Source organism: Ornithorhynchus anatinus, chromosome 2 (genome assembly GCF_004115215.2).
Source record: "Ornithorhynchus anatinus isolate Pmale09 chromosome 2, mOrnAna1.pri.v4, whole genome shotgun sequence".
NCBI classification, from domain to species: Eukaryota; Metazoa; Chordata; class Mammalia; order Monotremata; family Ornithorhynchidae; genus Ornithorhynchus; species Ornithorhynchus anatinus.
Window position 1 is genome coordinate 103,972,723 of NC_041729.1, and position 18,966 is coordinate 103,991,688.

General features: G+C 48.4%; 1 protein-coding gene across 5 annotated transcripts in view; it reads left to right on the forward strand.

The window, feature by feature from the left end:
• Positions 1 to 13,399: 13,399 nt before the first annotated feature.
• Positions 13,400 to 18,966, forward strand: part of FAM184A (family with sequence similarity 184 member A) — a 114,761-nt gene continuing 109,194 nt past the window's right edge. For 3 of the 5 annotated variants that reach the window (XM_029057536.2, XM_029057539.2, XM_029057540.2), the window contains exon 1: positions 13,401 to 13,775. In XM_029057536.2, the coding sequence (XP_028913369.1) occupies positions 13,617 to 13,775 (159 nt within the window). In that variant the 5' untranslated portion in view covers positions 13,401 to 13,616. Of the gene's footprint in view, positions 13,776 to 18,966 lie in introns of all 5 variants that reach the window. The other 2 variants (XM_029057538.2, XM_029057537.2) reach the window with 2 other exon arrangements.

Here is an 18,966-nt window from a genome sequence, read left to right on the forward strand (position 1 = left end):
GGACCACAGGCCTGGAAGTCAGAAGGTCATGGGTTCTAATCCTAGCTCTGCCACTTTTCTGCTGTGTGGCCCTGGGTAAGTCACTTTACTTCTCTGTGCCTCGGTTACCTCATCTGTAAAATGGGGATTGAGACTGTGAGCCCTATGTGGGACAAGGATTGTGTCCAACCTGATTACCTTGTATCTACCCCAGAGCTTAGTACAGTGTCTGGTACAGAGTAACTGTTTAACAAATACCACAATTATTATTACTGGTCAAAGATTGAGAAGCAGTATGGTCCAATGAATGAAGCTCGAGCCTGGGAATAAAAAGGACCTGGGATTAGAATCTGGGTTAGGACCAGGTTCTAATCCTGACTCTACTACTTGTCTGCTGTGTGACCTTGGACAAGTCACTTCATTTCTCTGTGCCTCAGTTATTTCATCTGGAAAATGGGGATTAAGACTATGACATGGATATGGATTGTGTCCCACTTGATTATTTTATATCTACCCTAGCTCTTAGTACAGTTCCTGGCACACAGTAAGCACTTAACAAGCGCCATTTAAAAAAAAAAAAAAGTCCCCGAGGATCAATGAAGAGATGGAGGAAGAGAGAAGGTTTGCACAGGGACATGAGTCCTTCTTTGGGCTGTTGCACGCCAGGCTGATCTATCTGCCAGAAAGAGCTTCAGCACACTGTAGAGACAGTGTATGTGCTGCCTTCACTAGCACCTATGGGAAGGAAGATGCTGGGAAAGGGAAAGGGACACAGAAGCACAGAGGATTCCAGGAAGGTTCCCTGCAGGCATCTGGCCATGATGCCAGCCCTAAGGACGGAGAGAAAGGGCTGGAAGGAGGCGGTCTAGACCAGAGGTGCAAGAGAGGGTGTGGGCTCTGCATTTCTGCCTCCTGTTTCTGGTTCCACCCTTGACGCTCTGGAAACCATCCATCAGTCAATCCGTCAATCAACTGTAATAATAATAATACTTATGGTATTCGTTAAGCGCTTACTATGTGCCAGTCATTGTTTTAAGCATTGGGGTAGATCCAAGATAATCGGTTTGTACACAGTCCCTGTCCCAAATAGGGGTCACAGTTTTAATCTCCATTTTATAGTTGAGGGAACTGAGGCCCAGAGAAGTGAAGTGACTTGCACAAGGTCACACAGCAGACAAGCGGCAGAGTTGGGATTAGAACCCTGGTCCTCTTTACTCCCAGACTCAAGCTCTATCCATTAGGCCTTGCTGCTTCTCCCATAATAATAGGAGTAGTAATATTTATCTCAAAGCCCGTGTTCTAAAATAGCTGCTTCATTTCCAATGGCTGCGGGCCGGGCTGCATGAGGAACTCTTGAGTCTATATATCATTTTCCCTGATGGTGGCAGCAGATTCCCATCACTCTCCCAGCCAAGGAGACCCCATCCAAGCCCCAAAACTCGATTCCAAATCCATGGAATAAAGGAAAAGGAAAGACACATTTGTATCTACTAACCACTCCGAACCCAAGCTCCCGGAAACAGAACTGAACTGATGGGCTCTTTCAGGACCTAGAAATCCCTCTGGCTCTCAAAACCACAAGGAAATGGAACTGGACTTGTGGGTGAGAAGCAATACTGCTGCTGCTACTAATAATAATAATTTTTTTTGTTAATAATAGTGATAACTGTGGTATTTGTCAAACTCTTTAATACTACTTACTTACTACTCTTACTGCACTAAGCATGGGAGAGACACAGTATAATCAGATACCTTATGGGGCTCACAGTCCAAGTAGGAGGGAGAACAAGTATTGAATCCCCATTTGGCATATGAGGGACCTGAGGCACAGAGAAGTTAAGTGAATGGCCCAAGGTCGCACAACAGGTAAATGGCAGAGCTGGGATAGAACCCAGGTCTTCTGACTCCCAGGCCTGAGCTCTAAGAGGCCACACTATTTCTTATCAATGAAGAAACAGTTTTACTGCCCCTTTATGTGTCTGTATCTCCAAGGGGTAAACAGTATTTTGGGTGCTTTTTAAAATCTGAATTAAAACACTTCAATTCAACCCCTCATTTTCCCTGTTTGGGGCTTTTTCAACCCTCACCCCACTGTTTCTCTGAGGGGTTCAGGCCTCCACCCACAGAGTTAAGGCAGGCCTATAGCAGGGTGAGAGGCAGCTCAGAACTGCCAGACCCCTTAACCATCAGCTGTCCATCAACTGGACTCTCCATCCAATCAGAAGATAAATGCTGCAGGCATCCTAGTTTAGAATTGCTGCTACACAGGAGACTTTCATGGGGGCCCCTAATGGTTGGCCCCAAATAATAATACTAGTAACAATAATAATAATTTTTATTTATTTATTACAATTGTGGTATTCATTAAGAACTTGCTATGTGTCGAGCACTGTAGTTAGCACTGAGGTTGATACAAATTAATCAGATCCCACGTGGGCTTACAGCCTAAGTAGCTGAGGGAAAAGGTACTGAATCCCCATTTTGCAGTTGAGGGAACTGAGGCACAGAGAAATGAAGTGATTTGCATAAGATCACACAGCAGTCAACTGGCAGAACAGGGATTAGAACCGAGGTCCTCTGACTCCCAAGCCCGTGCCCTTTCCACTAGACTGCACTGCCTCAAAGAAATTTGTTTCCTTCTGTTATCAGCAGTGGCTCATGAGTGTAGGGGAAGAATCACTCACTCAATCAATGGTATTTATTAAGCACTTACTGTGTGCAGAGCCCTGTACTTAGCATTTGGGAGAGTACAATATAACAATAAGACAGACACATTTCCTGCACACGATGAGTTTACGGTTTTAAAGGAGCTTGCGCTATGAAGAGTGATTGAAAAGGTCAGGGCTCTTCAAGATGTTCAAGAGCAGAACAACAGGGGAACGGAGTGAAGCTTATAAAACTAGAAGGGCCATGGGTACTGCAAACATATAATTGATATTCTCCCAATCCCAGACTGATGGACAAGATGGTGAGCTAGACTGAATGTGTCTCCTTGTCAGCAGGGAGAGCGTCTACCCACTCTGTTCTACACTGTACTCTTCCAAGTGCTTCGTGCAGTGCTCTGTATATAGTAAGCACTCAATAAATACTGTTGATTGATTGATTGACAAGAGCCCCCGGTTGGTGCTTGAGGGTACTATGTTCAGAACGAACAGCAGGAAATCCTTCTTCCTAGAATTTGTTCCCACATGAAATTGTGTAGTTATGCAGTAGGGTGCAGAGGAGCTTATGAGAAGCAGAATGGCCTAGTAGAAAAAGCACGGCCTGGAAGTCAAAAGACCTAGGTTCTAATCCCATCTCCACTACTTTCCTGCTGTGTGACTGTGAGAAAATCACTAAACTTTTCTGTGCCTTAGTTCCTCATCTGTAAAATGGGGATTGAGACTGTGAGTCCCACCTGGGCCAGGTTCTGTGCCCAACATAAATGCCTTATATGGCTACCCCAGCACTTAGAACAGTGCCTGACAGTAAGTGCTTAAGAAATACCATTTTAAAAATGCCACTATTAGATCCATGGACAAGTAGTCTATTCTACATGATTGGAGGAAAACTTGGGGATATCTAGAAGTTCTAGATATAGATGTGAAGGGCCAGCTGGGAAAGATTGGCGTTTTAACAGACTTTTTTTCAAGATATGTTTCACTCAGTGACCATTTGCTCAACCTGGAAATGCACATCCAGGAAAACTCAGCTTGGAAAAAGTCAAACAAAAGCAGCTCTAGAAGTTGAAATTATTTCTAACCAGGACACCAGTGTCCACCCCACCCTCCCCCACCTCCCAACTCCAGTCAGTCAGTGAGTCAATTGCATTTATTGAGCACTCACCGTCTGCAGTGCACTGAACTGATCATTTGAGAGAGTACACTAGAACAGTAAACAGACCCATTCCCTGACCACAACAAGCTGTGGAAAGCCAGAGAAAATGGCTGCAGTTGTGAAGAAGCAGGACTTCTGGTGGGAGGTGGGGAGAAGTGTCAAGGCAGCCACAGATAATTACCCGATGACCCCAAGTATTCAGGCAGGGCCTCAGAATGGAGTAAAATGGGAGAGGCGGAGCTGCAGCTTCCAGTAACAGTATATATAGCAGAATGCTGTGGAGCTGGGCATGTGGCTCCTCCCCAACCTTGCTCCTTTTGGGTAATAATAATAATAATAGTATTTCTTAAGTGCTTATCTATATCACAAGCACTATACTAAGTCCTGGGGTGGATACAAGCAGATCAGGTTGGACACAGTCCCTGTCTTATGTAGGGCTCACAGCCTCAACCCCTATTTTCCAGATGAGGTAGCGGAGGCCCAGAGAAGTGAAGTGACTTGCCCCAGGTCACACAGCAGACAAGTGGCAGAACTGAGATTAGAACCCATGACCTTCTGACTTCCAGGCCCAAGCTCTATCTACTACACCATGTTGCTTCTCAGTAATGCCACTGAATGTCCATTCCAGGACCTTTTCTCAGACCAGAGCCGAGCTCCGCCCAGTTCCAGCTTACTTCCAGCTGCCTGCTGTGTGACCTTGGGAAAGTCACTCCACCTTTCTGGGCCTAATCTCTAAAATGGGGATTAAGACTGTAAGCCCGTCAAACGGCAGGGACTGTCTCTATCTGTTGCCGACTTGTTCATCCCAAGCGCTTAGTACAGTGCTTTGCACATAGTAAGCGCTCAATAAATACTATTGAATGAATGAAAGACTGTTAGGCATATATGGGACAGGGACTGTGTCCAACCTGATTAGTTCATATCTATCCCAGCACTTAGTACAGTGCCTGGCACATAGTAAGTGCTTAACAAATACTATTTTAAAAAGACTGTCTATAAGACCCCAAAAGGCCATTAGACAAATCTGGATCAGCCCCAGGCCCCATCCAGCTTTGAGTTCTGTCTCTGACAGCAGCATAAGACCCTTGGAAGAAACATGTACAGATCGCTCTCCTGGACACCCATCCCAAGCTCATCTTCTAGACTGTAAGCTTGTAGTGGGCAGGGAATTTGTCTGTTTATTGTTGTATTGTACTCTCCCAAGTGCTTAGTACAGTGCTCTGTACATTCATTCATTCATTCAATTCAATAGTATTTATTGAGCGCTTACTATGTGCAGAGCACTGTACTAAGCGCTTGGGATGAACAAGTCGGCAACAGATAGAGACAGTCCCTGCCGTTTGACGGGCTTTCAGTCTAATAGGGGGAGACGGACAGACGAGAACAATGGCAATAAACAGAGTCAAGGGGAAGAACATCTCGTAAAAACAATGGCAACTAAATAGAATCAAGGCGATGTACAATTCATTAACAAAATAAATAGGGTAACGAAAATATATGCAGTTGAGTTACTGTACACAGTAAGCACTCAATAAATATGATTGACTGACTGGTTCTCACCCTTCTCTGTCCCTGACTTTTCCACTAGTTACCCATCACGGACATGAAATTTATTTAATTATGTAATGTAATATAACATAAATATGTCATTTAATTAATTTATTTATGCTCATGTCTGTCTCCCCCTCTAGACTGTAAGCTTGTTGTGGGCAGAGAATGTGTCTGTTTATTGTTGTATTGTACTCTCCCAAGAGCTTAGTACGGTGCTCTGCACACAGCGCTCAATAAATACGATTGAATGAATGAATGCATGAATGAATAAAATCATCGGGCCATCGGGAATGTCATTTCAGGGCCTGCTCCATGAACCACCTAACTCAGGACTCTGGTTCTGGTATGTGGAGGAGCCTTGACTTGTTTGCCCAACTTCGCCACCATCCCCCAGGCCTCACGACTCCTGGTGACATCTGACGTCTTCCTTTATAGACTCGAGAATTTCTTACTGCTTTTCCACCCAGTCACTTGATCGGTCATAGATATCTTTAGGCTGAATTTAAGTGTCACATTAACTACTTGCTAGATAGCACTGTAGGGTCAGCAAATGAGGGTATATGATATTCACTGTAAAATGAACCTCTGGGGTATTTCTAGAAGTGCTATATTTCGCTTGCACGATAGGTGTGAATTCATCAGAATAACAGCTAAAGTAGGTCTGGGTTAAAACAAGGCCTCAGTGGATAATATATTTAGGTTTGAGTATGGGGGAATGGGTCCTGGGGATTACAGACTGTCACAGTATATGCCGAGGTCCTATTTATTAGTCTTTGCCATTTGAACTCCATTTTCAACACAACAAGGTGGGAAGTAATAATAATAATAATTGTCTTATTTGTTAAGTGCATACTAGTGCCAGGAACTGAACTAAGTGCTGGGGTTGATACGAGCAAATCAGGTAGGATGGAGTCCCTGTCCCACATGGGGCTCACAGTCTTAATCCCCATCTTCCAGGCAAAGTAACCAAGGCACAGATAAGTTAGATGGTCAACCCAAGGTCACACAGCAGACAACTCTCAGAGACTGGATTAGAACCCAGGTCCTTCTGACTCCCAGAACTGAGATCTATCCACTAGCCCACACTGCTTCTCCAGATGGTATTCCTTGCATTGGCCTAATTTTGTGAAGCTCTGAATTCCCTCAGGTGACCTACCCCAGGGGCAGCTGTAGGTCCAGGTTAAGGGAGAAGGGAGCATCTCCTCAGCCTGGCCTCAGTGTGGGTAGAGGGGATTGGAAACCGTGAAAGCAGGGCTTGTTATCCGGGGATACTCTACAACATCTGGAAGAGGGAAGATTCTAGAGTGACTGTCTTTCTGCATCTTCATTCATTCAGTTGTATTTATTGAGCACTTACTGTGTGCAGAACACTGTTCTAAGCACTTGGGAGAGTACAATATAACAAGAAACAGACACAGTCCCTGTCCACGATGAGCTTATGCTGCTCAGTGAGTGAAGAACTGACATTTATGAACTGTTCTCTAACCCAGGAACTCCCTGCTCACTCTCATCAGTGATACATAGTCAATCAATCAGCCAAACATGATTATTTAGTGAACACTTATTGTGTGTGCAAAGCACCATATTAAGCACTTGGGAGAGTACAGTACAACAAAGTGGATAGGCAAGTTGGCTTAGTGGATAGAGCACAGACCTGGGAGGCAGAAGGACAGGAGCTGGGTCCAACCTGATTAATTTGTGCCTATCCCAGAGCCTAGCACTTAACAAGTACTATTATTATTATTATTATTATGTTCCTGCCTCTAATGAGCACATTTCCAAGCACCAACATTTGAAAAATTTACCTCCCACTTTGGTAAAATTGACCTAGACAGGCTGCCTGACACATCTGAAGATTTATTTCATCCAGTGCTCCTATAATGGGGGTGTTGAAGTCCTCTAAAACTCCAAAATAATGATAATAATGTTGATAATTGTGGTATTTGTTAGGCAGTTTGATTTGTATCCGTTAGTAAATACTAAGTGCCAGGCACTGCACCAAGCACTGGGGTTTCAGGTTGGACACAGTCCTTGTCCCACTTGGGGCTCACAGTCTTAATCCCCATTTTCCAGATGAGGAAACTGAGACATTAAGAAGCAAAGTGACTTGCCCGAGGTCACACAATGGACAATGTGGCAGAGCTGGGATTAGAATCCAGGACCTTCTGGCTCCCAGGCCTGTGCTCCATCCCCTAGGTCGTGCTGCTTCTCATATTAAAGAAGACTTGCACAGCAGCAGTTTCCTCCCCAGATACCATGTTCAGGCCCCAAACTATTTTTTCTAACACCATATTGAACTGTCAGAAGAATCTTTGCTAATTTCCTAACAGCATTCTAGCTAAAACACATAGTGCAAGCATATGTTATGGCAGAACTCAGTGTTTTTCTAACACCTATTCTGCAAATAAAAAGCAGCATGGTCTAGTAGAAAGAACACAGGCCTGGGAGTCAGAGGACTTGAGTTCTAATCCCCGCTCCACCATTTATTTGCCTGTTGTGAAATTGTGGGCAAGCTACTCAACTTCTCTGTGCTTCTGTTTCCTCACCTGTACAATGGGGCTTCAATCTCTGTTCTCTCTCCTACTTAGAATGTTAGCCCCATGTAGGACAGAAACTGTGTCTGACCTGATTCACTTGTATCTACCCCAGCGCTTAATACAGCCCTTGGCATATAGTAAGTGCTTAACAAACACAAACAGTAGCCAGGAATCCTACATATAAATATTTATACATATGGTGAGGGTGTTTTTTTCCCCCTATGAACTTCTCAGGACTGGGCAGGAGGGACTGGGAAGCAAAATGGCCTAGTGGACAGAGCACGGGCCTGGAAGTCATAAGAAATTGGGTTCTAATCCCGGCTCTGCCACATGTCTGCTGTGTGACTTTGGGCAAGTCGCTTCACTTCTCTGTCTCTTAGCTCATCTGTAAAATGGGGATTAAGACTGTGAGCCCCAAGTGGGACAGGGGACTGAGTCCAACCCAATATCCCGGCACTGGTTACAGTGCTCGGCACATACTAAACACTTAGCAAATACCACTGTTATTACCAGGATTATATTTGTTAACTCTGGGAGGGCTGGAATCGTATCTTTTACTTCTATTGGATGTACCCAAATGCCTAGCTCACTGTTCTGCACATAGCAGGCATTCAGAATATTCACTCATTCAATCATATTTATTGAGCAGTCACTGTGTGCAGAGCACTGTAGTAAGCACTTGGGAGATGATAACAGAACAATATAAGACACATTCCCTGCCCACAGTGAGCTTACAGTCTATCTTACTGTACAGTTTACTAGCTTACTGAGTGCTTACTATGTGCAGAGCTCTCTACTAAGGGCTTGGAAGAGTACACTACAACAATCTAACAGACACGTTACCTGCCCACAGTGAGTTTACAATCCCCCTTTCTGTGTAGCTTACCAATTTATTGAGCACTGTACTAAGTGCTTGGGAGAGTACAACAGTATAACTGCCACATTCCCTGATCACAAGGAGCTTCCCCTGCACCTGGGAGATGAGCAGTCAGTCAGGAGGTGATGTCTTCCATGGGGAATGACAGATGAGACTTAATCCTGCCCAGGGGGACTGACCAGAGTGCTGGTGATTTCCGCAGGGTCACCCGCTTCCTTCTCTGCCAGACTCGTTCCGGATGGGGCACGGAGTGTAGTCACCAGAAAGAGGACAGGGGTTCCTCCTACTAAGAAGGGGCTGTGGGGTTTTCACCTATAATATCCAACTCCAGGCAAAAACAGAGCTAGAACCCAGGGCTCCTGATTCCCAGAGGAGTGTTTTTTTTCCACCGAACCAACGGTAAGAATGCCCGGTACACTACTCAATACACAATAGGCATTTAATTCAGAGCTCCAAACACAATACAGTAATTTCATCCTCGACTCCTCTCTGGGATCCAAAAATCTGCCGATTTTTTCCTCAGAAACATTTTGTGGATCTCTTTATTTTAGAGTCTTTCCTCTACTTGATGCTGTACAATATCCCTGGACAACAAGCCCTGATTTCATAGTTTTCCATCCTCTCTACCCTCACCCAAACCTATCTGGGGAGATGCTCCCTTATCCCTTGGGCTGGATCTACCCCAAGACGGTCATCAGGTGATTGTCTTAATGCCGATAGTAAGGAGTTTCTGTTTGAAGCGGAGGTGGAAGGGCAACTGGATGCTCTTGAGGAGTGGGGGAAACATGCCCTGAACGTTTTTGTAGAAAAATAATCCAGGCAGCCAAGTGAAGTATGGAATGGAATGGGGAATGACAGGAGGCAGGGAGGTCAGCAAGGAGGCTGATGCAGTAATCTAAGGCAGGATAGGATAAGTGCCTGGATTAATGTGGTAAGAGTTTGAATGGAGAGGAAAAGATGGATTTTGGTGATGCATTCATTTATTCTTTCCATCATATTTTTTGAGCACTTATTGTGCCCAAAACACTACACTAAGGATTTGGGAGAGTACAATAGAACAATTAACAGACCCATTCCCTGCTAACAATGAGCTATGATGTTGTGAAGATCGAACAGACAGGATTTAGTGACCCAGAACTGAACTTTAAGAGACCGCCACAGTTGGGGGTGGGAGAAAGAAGGATCCCACAAAAGAGGCAGAGAATGAGAGGCAAGAGAGGTAGGAAGAGAAGCAGGAGAGGACAGTGTCAGTGAAGCCGTGGTTGGATAATGTTTCCAGGAGAAGGAGGTGGTCGACCGTGTGGAAGGCAGCTGAGAGACCATGGAGGATTAGGATGGAGTAGAAGCCCTTGAATTTGGCGAGAAGATCATTGAGAGGCCTCTGAGAATCAGTCATTCAATCAGTTAATTGTATTTATTGAGCACTTACTGTGTGCAGAGCACTGGACTTGAGCACTTGGGAGAGCACAGCAATGAATAGGCACATTCCCTGCCCAAGAGGAGCTGACAGTCCAGACTGGGAGACAGACATTAATATAAGTAAATAAATTACAGATATTTATTGAGAGAGTGGTTTCTGTGGAATGAAGCCTTTCTAAAATTCCACCTCTGCCAACAAACCCCAAGGACTTATTAACCCTTTAGCTGCCTCCCACACGCATGTACTTTTTTACCTTAATGGTTTTCTTCCTAAGGAGTTGAATTGGCATTGTATTAGATTTAACATTCATTTTTATTCAATTAGTTTCCCCTGACTATGTCAGCCTCCTACATAAGAGTGTAAACAGTGAATGTGTCTATGCTTTTATTGTATTCCTAAGTGCTCAATACAGGTCTCTGCACACAGCAGATGCTCAGTTAAAGTGCTCTGTAATCGGCAGCTGCCCTTAGAGAAGCAGTGTGGCTTAGTGGAAAGAGCATTGGCTTTTCATTCATTCATTCATTCATTCATTCATTTGTATTTATTGGGAGTCAGAGGATGTGGATGCGAGGATTTCTAATCCCAGCTCCGCCACGTTTCTGTTGTGTGACCTTGGGCAAGGCCCTTAATTCTCTGTGCCTCAGTTACCTCATCTGTAAAATGGGGATCGAGACTGTGAGCCCCCGTGGGAAACCTGATTACCTTGTAACTACCCCAGGGCTTAAAACGGTGCTTGGCACATAATATCATTATTATTAAGCGCCATCGAGTCATTTCCGATTCATAGCGACTCCATGGGTATACTTTCTCCAGAACGTCCTGTCCTCTGCCATACTCTGCAACCTTTCTAATGGTGCTTCCATTATCGTTATGGTCTCTATCCATCTAGGTGCTGGTTTGCCTCTTCCGTGTTTTCCCTGGACTTTTCCTAGCATTAGTCCTCCTGATTAGGTGTCCACAATATGCTCATCTAAGTTGACTCATTTGGCCCTCCAAAGACCACTTTGGTTTAATTTACTCCAAAATCCACTGGTTTGCTTTTCGGGCCGTCCATGGCAGTCGCAAAAGCCTTCTCCGACACCGTGGCACATAGTAAGTGCTTAACAAATATCATAATTATCAGAGTGTTCTGTACATGGTAAATGCCCAGTAAGAACCCTCTGCAAACAAGAGATGCCCAGTTAGAGGGCTCTGTACACAGTCGCTGCTCTAATTAGAATATTCAGTACATGGGACCTCTCTGCATACAAGAGATGCCCATCTCCGGCAGTCGAGTGCCAGCAGAGGGGCAGCAGAGGGGCAGCAGGAGGGCAGCTGGAGGGCAGCAGGGCATCAGGAGGGCAGCGAGGGGCAACGGGCACCAGCAGCGGGCAACAGAGGACAGCAGGGGGGTAGCAGAGAGCAGCGAGGGGAAGCAGAAGGCCGCTGGGGGCAGAAGGGGAAGCAGCGTGGCTCAGTGGAAAGTGTCTGGACTTGGGAGTCAGAGGTCATGGGTTCGAATCCCGGCTCTGCCTCCTGTGGGCAAGTCACTTCACTTCTCTGTGCCTCAGTTACCTCATCTGTAAAATGGGGATTAACTGTGAGCCTCACGTGGGACCACCTGATGACCCTGTATCTCCCCCAGCGCTTAGAACAGTGCTCTGCACATAGTAAGCGCTTAACAAATACCAACAGTATTATTATTAGAAGGGGGCAGCAAAGAGCAGCGGGGGCAGCGGGGGGAGCAGGGGCCAGCAGAGGACAGCGGGGGGTAGCAGCGGAGGCCAGCAGGGGGCAGCAGATGACAGTGGGGGGTAGCAGCGGGGGCCAGCTGGGGGCAGCAGAGGACAGTGGGGGTAGCAGCGGGGACCAGCAGGGGGCAACAGAGGGCAGAGGAGGATATTAAAGGGGCGCGGGGGGCAGTAGGGGCCAGTACAGGGCCAGTGGGGGCCAGCAGGGGGCAGCAGAGGACAATGTGGGGGGTAGTAGCGGGGGCCAGCAGGGGGCAGCAGAGGAAAGCGGGGGAGTAGCAGAGGGGGCCAGCAGGGGGCAGCAGAGGGCAGAGGAGGATATTAAAGGGGCGCGAGTGGGCAGCAGGGGCCAGCACAGGGCCAGTGGGGGCCAGCAGGGGGCAGCGGAGGACAGCGGGGGGTAGCAGCGGGGGGGCCAGTGGGGGCCAGCAGGGGGCAGCAGAGGGCAGAGGAGGATGTTAAAGGGGCGCGGGGGGGCAGCAGGGGCCAGCACAGGGCCAGTGGGGGCCAGCAGGGGGCAGCAGAGGGCAGAGGAGGATATTAAAGGGGCGCGAGTGGGCAGCAGGGGCCAGCACAGGGCCAGTGGGGGCCAGCAGGGGGCAGCGGAGGACAGCGGGGGGTAGCAGCGGGAGGGGCCAGTGGGGGCCAGCAGGGGGCAGAGGAGGATGTTAAAGGGGAGCAGGGGGGGCAGCAGAGGACCAGCGGGGGCCAACAGGGGGCAGCAAAGGACAGCGGGGGGTAGCAGCGGGGGGCCAGTGGGGGCCAGCAGGGGGCAGCAGAGGGCAGAGGAGGATGTTAAAGGGGCGCGAGGGGGCAGCAGGGGCCAGCACAGGGCCAGTGGGGGCCAGCAGGGGGCAGCAGAGGGCAGAGGAGGATGTTAAAGGGGCGCGGGGGGGCAGCAGAGGGACAGCGGGGGCCAACAGGGGGCAGCAGAGGACAGTGGGGGGGTAGCAGCGGGGACCAGCAGGGGGCAGCCGAGGGCCGCAGGGGGTAGCAGCGGGAGGCAGCAGTGTCCAGCAGGGGGCAGCAGGAGGGAGGGAAGGAGGGAGGGAGACGGGCGGGGTTGGGGGGGGCGGGTTTGGTTGGAGGAGGTTGCCGGGGGCTGGGTGCGGGGTGGGGGAGGGGGAGGCTCCCCGCGGCTCGGCTGGCCCCGCCCCCCGCGCCGACCCGAGGACGCGGATTGGAGGAGCGGGAGTCGGGGGGCGGGAGTTGGGGCGCGGGAAATGACGTGGCTGTCACCGCGTCCTCCGAGCGGGTCGGGCGTCTTAGTAACGGAGACTCCCCGCCGCCCCGACCCCGACCCCGGACGCCCTGAGAAGTAGCCGAGCCGCGGGGTCGGGCCGGGACCGGGGCCCTCGGGGGCCGCCGCCGCCGCCACCAGGGGGCGCAGAGGAGGCGGTGCGCCGGCCGGCTGTGTCCCGGCCCGGCCTGCAGGGGGCGGCGGCGGCGAGCGGGGCGGCGGCCGCCGCCACCAGGGGGCGCAGGGAGGCGGCGGGCGGAAGGGCTGTGTCCCGACCCGGCCTGCAGGGGGCGGTGGCCGCCACCAGGGGGCGTAAGGAAGCGGAGCACGGACGGCGACGGCCACCAGGGGGCGCAGGGAGGCAGCGGGCGGACGGGGGGCGGCCCGACCCGACCTGCAGGGGGCGGCGGCGAGCAAGGGGTAGGTGACCCCCCGCCACCCCCGGGGTTGGGCAACTGCAGGGAGGATGGCAACCCCGGGCATGAGCTGGCAGCAGCAGCAGCAGCAGCATTTCTATCCCGGGGCGGGGCCCCCCAAATTCCCGCCTTCGCCCCCAGGGCCCAGCCTGGACTACAGCCACGACCTCCACCTGAAGATGAGCAAGAAAATTGCCCAGCTCACCAAGGTAGGAGCCGACCCAGCAACCGCCACCTCCGGCCAGCGGACTTTCATTTCATTCACTCCTGTTTAATAATAATAATGGTATTTGTTAAGCACTTGCTATGTGCCAAGCACTGTGCCAAGCGCTGCGGGGGGGGGGGGATGCAAAGTGATCAGGTTGTCCCAGTGGGGCTCACAGTCTTAGTCCCCATTTTACAGATGAGGAAACTGAGGCACAGAGCAGTTAAGTGACTTGCCCACAGTCACACAGCTGACAATAATAATAATAATGTTGGTATTTGTTAAGCACTTACTAGGTGCAGAGCACTGTTCTAAGCGCTGCGGTCGATACAAGGTAATCAGTTGTCCCACGTGAGGCTCACAGTCTTAATCCCCATTTTACAGATGAGGAAACTGAGGCACAGAGCAGTTAAGTGACTTGCCCACAGTCACACAGCTGACAATAATAATAATAATGTTGGTATTTGTTAAGCGCTTACTATGTGCAGAGCACTGTTCTAAGCGCTGGGGTAAACACAGGGGAATCAGGTTGTCCCACGTGGGGGTCACAGTCTTAATCCCCATTTTACAGATGAGGTAACTGAGGCACAGAGAAGTGAAGTGACTTGCCCACAGTCACCCAGCCGACAAGTGGCAGAGCCAGGATTCAAACCCATGGCCTCTGACTCCCAAGCCCGGGCTCTTTCCACTGAGCCACGCTGCTTCTCTAGTGGAGGAGACGGGATTAGAACCTATGACCTCTGACTCTTTCCACACTGGGCCACACTGCTTCTCTACTGAGTGCTTACTCTGTGCGGAGCACTGTCCTAAGCGCTTGGAAAGAGATAGAGACGATGCCCACCCAACAAGGGGCTGGCACTCTAGGGCTCACCATCATTATCATCATTTTGGAATATTTAATAATGGTGGTATTTCTTCAGCACTTACTATGTGCCAAGGACTGGTCTAAGCGCTGGGGTAGGTACAAGGTGATCAGGTTGTCCCACACGGGGCTCACAGTCTTCATCCCCATTTTACAGATGAGGTCACTGAGGCACGGAAAAGTTAAGTGGCTTGCACAGAGTTGCACAGCTGACAACCGGTTGTTGGGAAGGGATTGTCTCATCTGTTGCCCAATTGTACTTTCCAAGCACTTAATACAGTGCTCTGCACCCAGTAAGCACTCAGTAAATACAATTGAAAAGTGGAGCTGGGTTTAGAACCTTTGGCCTCTGACTCCCAAGCCCGTGCTCTTTCCATTAAGCCACGCAGCTTCAGCGCTTACTGTGTGCCAGGCACTGTACTAAGCATTGGAGTGGATTGCACATAGCAAGCGCTTAACAAGTACCAACATTAATATTATTATTACGAGCAAATCAAGTGGGACACAGTCACTGTCCTATGAGGGGTTCACAGTCTCAATCCCATTTGACAGATGAGGAAACCGAGGCCCAGAGAAGTGAAGTGACTTACCCAAGGTCATACAGCAGACAAGTGGCAGAGCCAGGATAACAGTAATAATAATTTTGGTATTTTTTTTAAGTGTTTATTATATGCCAGGCACGGTACTAAGCACTAGGATGGAGATAGAGTAATCAGGTTGAACACAGTCCCTGTCCCATATGGGGCTCACAATCTCAATCCCCATTTTACAGATGAGGTAACTGAGGCCCAGAGAAGTGAAGTGACTTGCCCAAAGTCACACAGTAAACACGTGGGGCAGCTGGGTTAGTATTAATAATTTTGGTATCTATTAAGCACTTGCTACATTCCAGGCATTATACTAAGCATTGTGGGGGGAGACAAGCAGATCAGGTTGGATGCAGTCTCTTACCCCATGTGGGGCTCACAGTTTTAATCCCCGTTTTACAGATGAGGGAACTGGGGCCCCAAGAAGTGAAGTGACTCACCCAAAGTCACACAGCAGATAAGTGGCAGAGTGGGGATTGGAACCCATGACCTTCTGACTTCCAGGCTCATGCAAGCTGGTAAGCGTTTACTATGTGCCAAGCATTGTTCTAAGCACTCGGGTAGATACAAGCTAATCAGATTGTCCCAAGTCGGGCTCACAGTCTTAATCCCCATTTTGCAGACAAAGTAACTGATGCACAGAGAAATTAAGCCCAAGGTCACACAGCAGGCAAGCGGTGGAGCCGGGATTAGAACCTATGTCCTCTGATCCTGGCTCCGCCACTTGTCAGCTGTGTGACTGTGGGCAAACCAGCTCTGCCACTTGTCAGCTGTGTGACTGTGGGCGAGTCACTTAACTTCTCTGTGCCTCAGTTCCCTCATCTGTAAAATGGGGATTAAGACTGTGACCCCCACGTGGGACAACCTGATTCCCCTGTGTTTACCCCAGCGCTTAGAACAGTGCTCTGCACATAGTAAGCACTTAACAAATACCAACATTATTATTATTATTATTATTAAGTCACAACTTCTCTGGGCCTAAATTCCCTCATCTGTAAAATGGGGATTAACAGTGAGCCTCACGTGGGACAACCTGATTACCCTGTATCTACCTCAGCGCTTAGAACAGTGCTCTGCACATAGTAAGCGCTTAACAAATACCAGCATTATTACTCCCAAACCCGTGCTCTTTCCACTAAGCCACGCTGCTTCTCCTTCCATTGCTGCCAGCTACGAGGCCTCTTTCCCCGCTCCTCCTGCAGACCCCTACAGCCCTCGGCAGTGGAGGGGGGCAAGGGGACACGGGGCAGCCCCTTACCCTGCCTTGCCCCTGCCAGATTGCCCCAAATCTTTCCATCCGACTATGCTCCGTGCAGGCAACCTACACCTCAGCCGGTTTTACCCAGATGGAGGTTCCGGGAAAGGATGGCAACAGTCTAGGTGTCTGTCCCACGATTACACCATTCGAAAGTTAGGGAAAACAGTTACAACTTTTCTTCACCTGGATCCTCAAAGCGGGGTGCAGCCGCCCCATCTCTTCCCCACCCTGCCCCCCCTTCACAGGGGCTGAGACTGGTCGGCGATCCAGCACAACCACCGGACCATCAACTCAGCCACTCGTGCAGATAGTGTGTTGTTAGCCGTGGTAACTACTTTGGTTAAGACTGCCTCGACTGTCCCATTTCACCGAATTTAACAGGATCTATAGGTCAGATCGCTTTCTGCTTTTGTTTTTTGTTTTGGTTTTTCTGTACATGTCCGGTTGGAATGGTGCAAAACATTTTTGCCCAACGGAACCACCTGGCTTTCAACTCATCCTTTTAAAGTCTCTTGTGTGGTTGAGGTGTTTGTCACCAAAACTACTCAGTTTAGAATACCCCTCCCGCCACACTATCCCATTTCCCCAGATTTAACAGGATCTACCAATCAAATCGTTGTATTTTTTTTTCCCGTAAACATCTGGGTGGAATGAGTGCAAAACATCTTTCACTTAATTTTTTTCCAATTCGGTGAGTCATTCTTCATCCCAACTAAACCTATTAGATGACTCACACTGTACCTGCATCCGTTTTAACTATTCAATCACATCTTTTAAAGACTCGATCATTAACCAACTCTCTTATTTTAGGATCGTTCAGTTAAATGTTTTCCATCTGAGCTGGGTGACCATCTACTCCCTAATTATTTCCGACCTAGCAGAGTTGAGAAGGCCTTTTACAGAAAATAAACTATCTAAGCAGGAGGGAGAGAGATGTTGCATGAACCGAAGGGGCTTTGCCAAATAGAAGAATTCAACAGGAAATCAGTCATCTGTAGATTATTCCACAGACCCAGGCATCTGTGGGTGCTCCAAAATGTTGTTGATGGTAAACAGCTGCAAGTAAAATGACTTCTAATGCTCTAGGCCCCCCACCTCTCCACCCATCTGAGTTACACTTCCATGCCCCAGGAATGAAAGGGGAACCAAACTCTAAGCTCCTTGAGAGCAGCGATCATATCTACCAACACTACTGAACTGTTTTTTCCCAAGTGCACAAGGGTCTGCTGTATGACTTTGTGCAAGGCACTTTACTTTTCTGGGCCTCAGTTTATCTGAGGATTCAAAACCTGTTTTTCCTTCTACTTAAACTATGAGCCCCATGTGGTTCCAGGACTGTGTCCAACTTGATTGATTGGTATCTACCCCAACACTTAGAACAGAGCTTGAGACATAGTAAACGCTTAACAAATGCCACTGATTGAGCAAGTTAGACTATAACCAGTGGTTTCTGACTCCGTACTCCCACTCCTCTTTTGGGATTTTGCCTGGGAGGGGGCAAGGAGATGCTTCCCCCTAATGAAAAGGGGAGGAAGAAGAAAAAGATGTGAGAGGGTACTGGCGAAGAAAGGAACGAAAGAGCAAATTATGGGAGTAAAGGGAAAGAGATACAAGAAAAGAGATTGAGAAAGGGAAGAGGATTATGACAGCAGAGAGAACATAAAGAATTAGGGTAGAAAGGTGGTAAAGTACAAAAAAAAATCTAGCAGGGCAGTTGGCAATTTAGACAGGAGAAGCAGGTATAAAATGCAATAGTGATGTATTTGATTAAATGCTAGATGGAGTAAAGTTTAGACTCCAGGGAGGGAGGGTCCAACTCTGTAGCTCTCTGCTCTGTGGCTTGATTTTTCTCTTGTGATGCTCCATCTTCTGGACAAGGAATGCCCCAGGAAAGGGAAATGGAGTAGTATTTTTCTGGGAAAAATTTAAAAGTTGGGGGTGTAAAGAGATCTGGGACTAAAAAGAGCAATCCATCAGTGGTATTTGAGCGCTTACTGTGTGCAGGGCATTGTACTAAGCATTGTAATTGGGAGAGTACAACAGAGTTGGTAGATACGTTGCATGACCTCAGTGAGCTTACAGTCTAGGGGGAGCTTAAGGCAAGTTTCCTGGATTGACAAAATAATGTTCTTAATAATAACGGTACTTGTTATGTGCTTACTATGTGCCAAGCACTGTTCTAAGCGCTGGGGTAGATACAAGGTAATTGGGTTGGACACAGTCTCTGTTCTGCATAGGACTCATGGTCTTAATCCCCATTTTCCAGATGAGGTAACCGAGGCCCAGAGAAGTGAAGTGACTTGCCCAAGGTCACAGTAGACATGTGGCAGAGCTGGCGTTAGAACCCAGATCCTTTTGACTCCCAGGCCCATACGCTATCCACTAAGCCATGCTGCTTCTCAATTGAGAGCGTCTTTAGAATTTAGGCATTTGGAATGAAACACTAGCCATGCATTCACTCTGGTAACAAGTGTTCGACATGTAAGTT